Source organism: Montipora capricornis, chromosome 1 (genome assembly GCF_036669925.1).
Source record: "Montipora capricornis isolate CH-2021 chromosome 1, ASM3666992v2, whole genome shotgun sequence".
Classification (NCBI taxonomy): domain Eukaryota; kingdom Metazoa; phylum Cnidaria; class Anthozoa; order Scleractinia; family Acroporidae; genus Montipora; species Montipora capricornis.
Window position 1 is genome coordinate 1,332,319 of NC_090883.1, and position 10,000 is coordinate 1,342,318.

Sequence of the window (10,000 nt, forward strand, 5' to 3'; positions counted from 1 at the left end):
TAAACTTTGTAATTAAGGAGCCAACATTACTAGAATTAAAGTTAAGGTTGTAATTAATTGAATATCTTCGATCGTCCTGTGAGTTCTTAAAATGACTGTTCTCATCCATATATTTACAAACTTCACATCTTCTCGACGAACATTTCACGGTTCCTAGTAACAAATTTTTCGGTCCACGATTGTCCACCTTTGCGCGTACCAAATATTCCCCCAGGTTCTTCGGTTTCCTAAATGCCACAAATGGCAAAAAAAGTTAGACTTGTCTATGAATTTAGTCTCAGTGTGTCCGTCAAGTGTGTAACTCCAAGTTAAATCTTGTTTACTTGTAGAAAACAGGGATAGGTCCAGTATACACAATTGTTAATTTAATAAAACCACTGCACAGAATACTGCCAGTAACAATTTTCAATTTGTTTTTATGCTATCCCTTAAAGTTTGAGAAAACCAGTTCCTTTTCTTTTCGTCATCCAGCTATGGCGTGTGTTTTTCCTTTACTCCTTGAATCCATCAGCCCCACCTCATAAAATCTATAGCTTTGAAGTCAAAGAGACAGGAAAAAAATAGCACTTTACTCTCATATAAAGAACTTTATCTTTATTACTTGCAGGACTGGAAGTTCATATCCTCACATTGTTGATCTGGATTGAAGATTAGACTATTAATAAAGGTACAGTAAATAAAATCGTTGGAACAAAAGTGATCGCTTGGCTCAGTCTGAGGCATACAGTGTAAGTTTTGCATCCTGCCACCAGAACTGGAAAGCAAATTTGATGCAAATATAGAGGCTCATTTTTCGTTCTATTATTTCAATCATTGCCTACATGTAGGATAATAGACGTCTTTCGTCTTGTATTCCCTTTGCCGAAGATGCTATTCTCGTTTTGATGAGGACATTTAATTTCAGGGAAATTAATGGCTTTGAAGTTTAGTTGCCTTTACTGGTTCTGAAGATTTTTAGTTGATGTTTTGCCATTCACAATTATTTTAGGCTTTTGTGGCATTGTGCGGATGAGCACACCAGATTCTCGACCTTAAGCTCAAAATCTGACCGTTTCAAAGTTTTTCCTTCTTAGACAAGTGACTTTGCTCCACACTTACTCTCTTTTACCCAGGTTCTAAATATGACTTGTACTAGACTTCAGACGGTACCCTTGAGATCAACTGGCATCCCAGGGAAAGTGCATGTATTATCATCTAAGCTGCTTCATCGTACTAAAAACAGGATGAACTCTGCATGGTCATATGGGCTCATAGTGTCTTAACAATAAAATTATTGAGACTTACGTAGGGCACATTCCATGACATAATGATCAATTTCACTTTCACAATGCAATAAAAAATATTGAAAGACTATTCTGTCAAAAAATCCAAGCTAGGAAAATTCTCCTAAATTTCTCTAATATTGCTGTAGTGTCTCTAATATTTCAGGCCAAAGTGTTCTACAACTTTTGCTCTGCAACAGTAGAGATAAGTCAAAATAATGTTGAACTTTGATGTACTGTTTAATTAAAAAGCAAGCAGCAGTGTTTTAAAAACACAAGGCGTAGCCTTATGTTTTTTGACCATATAAAAGCATTCCACAAAAGTGTCTCCCTCGGGAGTCCAAGCAAAGGTTCAATTTGTGAAAGGAAGACTTAGCATACATGTCTATTATAAAAAAAGCCAGGCCTTATTACCATTCTTTGTATAAAGTGTTCTAATGAGGAGTGTCTTATCGAGTTTAAAGCTCATGATGCAGATGATGTTTGATGGTGTCTTGATGGACTGTTAGGTTCATGAATTATTAACGAGTTTTCGAAGGTGTTTTAACAATGCCCAATAATAAAGCAGTGTTTCATCTCTCTATTATGCAACATATACAGTGTATATAGTAAGCGAGATGCCTTGAAACCGGCCAATGAAGTACTTTAAATTGAATTCTGCGCTTGTCATCCTTTTACTTTGAAATAAAAACTAGCGCTAAAAAGTCACGACGTTTCGACCTCTCCGAAGTCATTTTCAAGTGAGTAAGTTCTCTCAAAAATTTTCCAAATTAGCATAAATATGTTGTCAAAAAATAAAAAATAAAGTAGTCAAACAGAGTTTTCGAATCTTAAGAAAGTGTCAGAACAAATTTGACTGCCTTATTTTTGAAATGTTTTTTATCAAAGAACTGACACCAACGCTAAACAAACAGTGCGATTCAATTAGCGCCAAACTATTTGTTTAGAACAATTCTTTTCCATTGTATATATTTTTAACAGTTTTTACATATTGTATCACATTTTAGCGTTCGCCACATTTTTATCGTTTTTTAAGTTATTTCAACATATTTATGCTAATTTGGAAAATTTAGAAAACTTACTCACTTGAAAATTACCTCGGAGGGGTCGAAACGTAGTGACTTCTTAGCGCTAGTTTTAATTTCAAAATCGATGTCTAAGTCATCCTTTTACTCTAGAATAACCGAATGAAGAAAGTGAATCAACCCACCTATCTTATCACATTAAAAACTGAGGTATGTGTATCTTCTGAAAGTTACAGAAATATCTGATTGACCTCACGGTAATTAGAAAAAGCAACAGCCTTGGTTACACCACATGCATTGATTCCTTTGGTATTTTGGGTCCCTATGAAATAACTGGGGTCTCCAGCCTGGGTAATACGTTTTTCCAAATACGCTACAATTTCTACAATCAGGTCAAGTGTGATGTTTGGTTTTCAAAACTCACGTCACGTGAGGTAAATTCATCAATAAAGGTTTTTCACGGCACTCATGTTGCGTGGAAGGAACAATAGATTATTTGTCCTATGGGAACAAATGTTCTTTCTGATGGAAAACATTTTCATTTTTCCTGCCATGCAATATGGCTGCCGTGCAAAACCTCTATTCGAATGTGGATCTATCAATTTTCAAAGGAAATTTCATCGGAGTTACTTGAAGTGAAAAAAGATCCTGAAAAAGTATGTCACACATGTAGCGTCACTTAATATACTCACAGGCACAAGCTCATCAAGGGGAGTCCTCCATCTTCCTTACTTCGCCTAGGAGTCAACCATTTCCTTAGGAGATTCAGTGGCACGCTCACTGGTGTAAATGCCCATCTCCCTTGCGAGATTCAGCACGCCCGCTTTTGTAAAAGCCAATCCAAACAGCTATCTCAGTTTCAAGGGAAATATGATACTTTTCGAGGGAAAATCCTGTTCCTAAAAATAAATTTACTCGGGAAAAGGTTGACTCAAAGAATTAGTGGAGATAAAGGATCCCCTTAATGAACTCCTGTCACAGGACAGTTATAATGCAAAATTACTTTGTACCAGATGGGCTTAATAACTCAGTGGTAAGGGACTGTGCAATAATTATCAGGAGGGGGAGGCCCTAAAACCAGAGGGGGGAGCCTTACGTTAAAATAATGGAAAGGAGGGGGGGGCTCTACATTAGATTTCTCAAGTAAGTTGAGGGGGGGTCTTAATTAAATTTCACAAATTCGATAATGAATAAATAAACATTTTCCAAATAGACAGATGCCACGCCTTTGACTATCCATAATGTCTAAATATTGCATCAACATAAACACATGCTTTAACTTATTTAGAATGTCAACATATGATAGATTGAAACAATCGCTCATGCACAGAAGTCACAAACCACGTTGTGAGCTTTGCCAATAAAACATTTGGCATTTAAGAGGTCCCGCAGACATGCCAGGTCTGTTCTTGATTTAAACAGCGAGAGGATTTCTAGGTCTACAGTTTCTAGCTGAGGAATGCCACATACTTCTGTTTCATAGTTGTCATCAATGGGTTCACCTCCCAAAGACCGAAAAATTATACAGGTTCGGGTCCTACGGCTTTCTGAGGCAGCAATCCTCTTCTTCTCCCTTTTTTTCTTCTGTTCCTTCTTTTTCTTGATTTGGATGCTTTAGATTTGGCACCAATAGGAAATGTCGCTTTATAATTATATTTAGCCATCACCCTATCCAAGTCTTCTACAAGATGCAGAACGTTTAAACCGACTTGAGACTTTATTGAATGACGTTGTTCAGCATTACAATTGTGTAAACAGCTGAGGCCAGTCTTCAGTGTTTTTCTAACTTGGTTACGACAGCATTAAGCTTGTCTTGGATATCATTTGCCTCTTGTTTGCAACGTCTGATGTTGCTGTCATCATGGGGAGCTGGATTGTAATCCTCTCGGAGAACCCTTCCTGCACAAGCAGGGTTGTCGGATAAAAGATATTGGTATCTGTTCTCAAGTTTTTCAATATCTAAAGGTACGGGTTAGAGAGGGGGGGGGGGGGCACATCATAATTTTGAGAGAACGTGAGGGGGGGGGGGTCACAGCTAATCTTGACGCTGCTGGAGGGGGGGACCTATCTAATTTTTCCTTTGATGAAGCTCATTTTAGGACCCCCCCTTCCTGATAATTATTGCACAGTCCCTAAGACCTGATGATCATAGCCTCAAGTCCCGTTCAAGCCAGGATTTTTTCAGCCTTTTTCACCACTGCTAGAGTTGTTGTCCTTTGTTCTAGCAAAAGGTACCAAAGATGAAAACGGTAATGTTTGTTAAGATTTGTTTGAGCAGGTTGACGTTTTGGCAGCTATTCAGCTGAAGTGGACCTCCTATACCCACCCACCCACCCACCAATGCATTCACAATGGACAGCCACAACACCAAGAACTCCATCCCCTAATGACTTTGCATAATTATGTCCCAAACCCTTTCCCCTTGTTTTTCACAGTGTCGTGAAGGGTATTAGCATTGTAGATTGATTTTCTTTTTTCTGTGTGGTTAATTCAGGAATCGGGAAAATCGCATGGAAAAGATGTCCAAATTTCCTGCTCCATGGAACAGCTACGGGTGAATTGCTTGTTGTTTAGGGACTGTGTTTAACTTATTGTTCTACATGTTTTTGAATGCAAACAAGAGGCAGGCAGAATTTATCCTCTAAGATTAAGAATAACAAGCCCTAACTATGCTAGATAAATATGGATAGTAAGAATAAGAATAGGTAAAAAGGTTTGCCGGATTTTCCTCGTTTGCGCCAGATTCCATTCCCTCTCTGATTTCTGGCTGGATTTGTCTTCGGTGGTCCCGAATTCAACTCTTCCGTACTTTGTAAAGAACCAACAGGTTGCCTCCTTTCAGGTGGGGTTTTTAACTCTGCGTCGATTGTTTTGGCTTCCTTCCTGATTATAAAGTGAAATACCTTTAAACGAGTTTGATGGCAAAGTACATTTCAACTATAAACAAAGCAAAGACATCAACACTGATATTGACATTGAAAACTGAAATTGACATTAACACTGCCACCGACACTGATATTGAAACTGACACTGACATTGACACTGGTTGGGACACTATAACTGACATCAACGTCGACGTCGGCATTGACATACACTGATATTGACGCTGACATCAGCATTGACACTGCTGCTGACACTGACACTGTAATGTAGACACTGACTGACAGTAACCGACATCAACGTCAACGTTGACATGAAAACTTTTGCTGACAATGACGCCAACGCTGACAGGGAAATTGAACCCACCTTTTTTTTGCATTTTACACCACTCACGTATTGCATTGTGCCCTATCCGCAAAAAGGACTATCGTAGTCTAGTGACCGTCAGTAACGTTAAGCATTCCTTCGAGGCCATTAACGTTAATTTCTATGATTTTTGTCTATTTAGGATTTGGTTGGAAAACTGAAAGATGCATGTAAAAGTATCGAGAAAGCAGCTGTGATTTAAATATTATTCTACCAAGACTCTCTCTGACTTCATCAACCACCTATATTTTTATAAATAAACTTATGTCGTTTATTTGTTTGTTTCTTTGTTGAATGATGCTTTGCTCTTTCGCTGATAGCATTAGCTAAACAGACTGAAGGCATTCTCGTCACCAGAGCCTCGCATCTTATGTCTGCGCATGACCCAAGGCTCTGGGAAACTCTAACTAGGAGTTCTTATAGCCAAAAATTGGCTCACTCCTCGTACTAACATGAATGCACCAATCAGCCACGCTTTTCAGGGTTCTTCTCTTTTCAGAGCTCTTCTCTCCCTCAGTCATGCGCAAAAGAGAAGAGCTCTGGGGTTGAGATTTAGACTGATGGATGAGACGACCTTTTTTTTACATTAATAAGCCAGGGACGACGGGCCATTTCCGAGTTCATGACAGCCTCCTCTTCAAAAAGGGTCTAAGTGCGAAGTTTCTCTTTTCGAAATAAGTTTTCATTCTTATCTAAATTAGAACTAATTACCATCACAAAAACTTCGCCCTTAGACTCCGTTTGAAGAGCATGCCCATGGAGACTCAACAATAGGACACAGGTTGACTCCAAGCGTTTACACTAACAACCATTACATACCACAGAGGACAGACCTCAACACCGGGAACTCTCTTTGCAAATAGTGTGTGGGTTCTTTTACGTCCCACAGGGTTTAGTATGAATATTGAAGGTTGCTACGGTTTATCGTCCTTATCCGCGAAGACTAGAGAGTCTTCTCCTCAGTTATTTAAAGACCCTGAGTGTTAGTCGGGCTTGAGTTTTTGATCCGGCGACCTACCGCACTGCCGCACAGTAGTCCGATGCTGAACCAACTGAGGGGGACGGGGGGAGAGGGGAGAGGAGGCGGGGGGAACCAGCCTCTGGTATAATTTCTCGCTGATTCTAAACCTTTTTGGATCGGGACTCTCGAGCTGCATCAACAACAAGGGCCTATTGTTTGCATAGGAATGTCATTCAGTTCCCTTAAAGGATTAGTTTTGCACAACATTGTCTCGTAGGCCGTCATGTGAAAAGCTTTGCTGTTAAATCATGGAATCAGATTGAAAGGACGTGTTTCATGATTCACAAAGAGAAATATAGAACCAAAATATAAAGCTATATAAGGAGAACCATTTTGTTCAACAAAAGGTACAACCCAACTCAAAACATCGATTGCCTGTGTCATGATGAATACACCTGCATTGTCTTTAATACTTAGCAACGATTATTTGTTGATGTCAAACGGCAAGAGCCCAGTTCAGAGATGTTGGATGGTGCGAGGACAGTGAGAAATAAGGCTATACCGAACGGGAAATAATGTACACAGTCAAGCTTTCTTAATCCCTGTTTAGATAAGTTCTTTCTCGTCCCATTCAATTCCAACTCTTCCCACAGTTACCAAGTTTTTGGCTATTTGTTTACCACATGAATAATAATTGACAATATGAGCTTCATAGGCTTCGCTTCTATGACCAACGGGCGGTTAATATTTCGGCTTTTTAAACCTTGAAATGCGACCACAAGACCTTCAAGAGATCAACAGCTTGTTTCTCATCAGGCATGAAAAAGATTTAGCAGTAACACCTGTGAAACTCAAAGTTAAACGAGTGACCAAAATGGTGCTGAGCATGCGTCTTATACGTTCATGTTATTTTCGGCGACTGCAAAGTTGGCGCGTTAGTGAGATCATTCGCCTCCTTCCAATTTGGCTCGGGTTTGATTCCCAACATGTGGACGGAGATTAATTAATGGACCTCTTCTCTGTTCCGTAAGGTTTTTCTCCGGGTACTTTGCGATTTTGTTTTTTTGTTTTGTTTTTTTTTTGCTCATGAAAAACCAACAATTGACTAGACCTGCTCTTAATTTCCCGTGATATGGTTTGGGTCACAACCTTCTCAATTAGTATAGTATTTGTGGTTAGCTAAGTGAGATTGATGATGATGATGACAAGACGTCGGCTTTAGAGGACAACAGTGACATATCACAGAGAGTCTTGCATAGCCAATAAAGTTACATCTTACCCAAACAGTTACAGGTTACCTCGATGGCATTTCCTGACACAAAAAAGATGGATACAATTATCGAAGAATGATTGCGACACGCAAATATTCATTTTAAAAAAAGCTTCTGTTGGACTTGCTTTTTCCTTTTCTAATGCTGTCTGTTTTGCAGCTTGTGCATGCAGTAGTGTTTGGAATTTATTTGGAGTGCGAGACTGACGCACGCACCAAACGGGAAACGCCCAAGGGAATGAGAAAGAACTCTCTCCTCTTCCTCCCTTCCCCCCCCCCCCCCCCAACCCCTTAATTTTTTCGTGAGTGTCTTGAACTCGTCTTGAATATAACCACGCTTGTTGTGGAGAAAAATGTACTCCGAAACTTTATCGACAAGCAAGTTTTGATAGAATACATTGAATATCTTTATTTAACAATGAAAAGCGGTTATTTATCTTGACAGCAAGATAAACAACCTCTAGCAATATAGGGGAAAATAGTACATAAACACATTCTTTTCTGTCACCTCCCAGCCTATAGGGCTTTTTAGGCACAATAAATAAACAACCACAATATTTAGGAATCAATTAAGGCAACAGTACTACAAAGGCGTTCCAAAATTCTGTTATCTTATATGCTAAATAAAACATGATGTTAAAAATGTCTATTCTAAAAAAGAATTAGAAGAAGAAGAAGAATATGTGAGAATGCTAAATTAAGTCTACAAAGCAAAGACGGATTTACGTCCCATACGTTGCAAGGAATCAAGTAAATTCCATAAACTTTTAAGGTTTTGTAATAAAATGTTAAAACAGTATGTGACATACTATGTAAAATTGCAAAGTCACCCGTCACTTAAGCCGTCAAATTCAAGGAATATAGTGTTTTTGTACTCTATGAGCTGAATTCACCTATTCCTTTCAAAATTTCACAAATTAGGTCAAAGCGGCGCCTCTTATTTCCACAAAACGTAACAGTTTTATGCACAATTTTTTCTTCCTAGACGGGCATGGTAACAGTTTTGCTTTATGCTTACACATTTATCACCACTTCCTACAACAAAGCTATTTATATGTGTTTTTTTTTTTAATTCATCGTCAAAACACAAACTTACATACATGTATAAAATACTCCTTACACACTCCAAAAAAGCAATACCCTGTTGTTGACTACAATACTTACATTGCTTATGATACGGATTTCTTGAGTTACTAACGATGCAGTACTCTATTTGCTACAATAGATCTAGCGAACATATATTTTCCAAAAATCTCCGGCAGATACTCCAATGCTGTAGTCATCACATTCCCATCTGTTGCTCGGCGGGTCAAGTAACCAGTGATATGTGCTGGATACAAAGGCAACGTGGTTATACGATCTCATTTCGTCCACGGAGGGATGTCCCCATTTTCCCCCATACCACGATTGGCAGGCGGTCGCTAACATCGAGTTGTCATTTTCCATTCGCACGAACGATCCACACGAAGAAGGCTTCACATCCGTCTGGCCAGCAAAGTACCGGACTACAGATTCGCCGGAGCTGTTAGTAACTGTACCCACGTGAAATGTGCGCCCCAGTTTTTTACTGCAATAGAATCTTATTTGTCTGAAAGGCAAGTGTGCGAACAACTCCTTCAACGCGGTCTTTGAAAGAACCATCTCATCGCTTGCTATTCCGAGGTAGGAAGTCTTGACTGGAAGCTCAGCGGGTGGAGTTGAGCTCTTCATTACCAAGCTTGAGATAAGCAGCCATCCTCCTAAAATAAGAAAACAGTGATCATTTGGTGCGACGATCAAATCAAAAGGTTAGCGCAGTGGAGGTTAAGGTGGAGTGTGGATTCTTGCGTTTCTCGTAAAGTGAGCAAAAAATTGCAAATGTTTTGGACAGGTTTCTAAAAAATGATTTGAGAATTTGTTAGTCTGCTTATCAAAATTCGTCAGATGATTTTCGCAATAATTGAGACCCGGCCATTCAAACGCACTCACACAAAAATGACGGAATGAGCAAAATACTTGGAAATATATTCCAACTTTTCACGGAATAGTTGTTTCCAAACTCTCAAGTTCCCATTGATTGAGAACATAAAGCTCGCAATGTAAAATCTCCGATACAGACTAAGTTGTGATCGATTTCAATTGCTCCCTTGACTGATCGTATCCTCCCCGATAAAAAGAAAGCTGGGCGCATAGGCAGCAGAACGTGTGGGTGATTTTAATTCCGAGGTTTATGCGTTGCTACCGGTCGCGAGAAATA

General features: G+C 39.2%; 2 protein-coding genes across 3 annotated transcripts in view; one reads left to right on the plus strand and one right to left on the minus strand.

Moving 5' to 3' along the window:
- LOC138044349 (fibrinogen alpha chain-like) overlaps positions 1 to 10,000 on the plus strand; it is a 217,976-nt gene that overhangs the window by 187,818 nt on the left and 20,158 nt on the right. The window lies entirely within an intron of this gene.
- The window catches only part of LOC138045849 (fibrinogen alpha chain-like), a 7,303-nt gene continuing 5,450 nt past the window's right edge, over positions 8,148 to 10,000 (minus strand). For both annotated transcript variants that reach the window (XM_068893241.1, XM_068892800.1), the window contains exon 4: positions 8,148 to 9,503. In XM_068893241.1, coding sequence (XP_068749342.1) covers positions 8,992 to 9,503 — 512 coding nt within the window. In that variant the 3' untranslated portion in view covers positions 8,148 to 8,991. The remainder of the gene's footprint in view (positions 9,504 to 10,000) is intronic.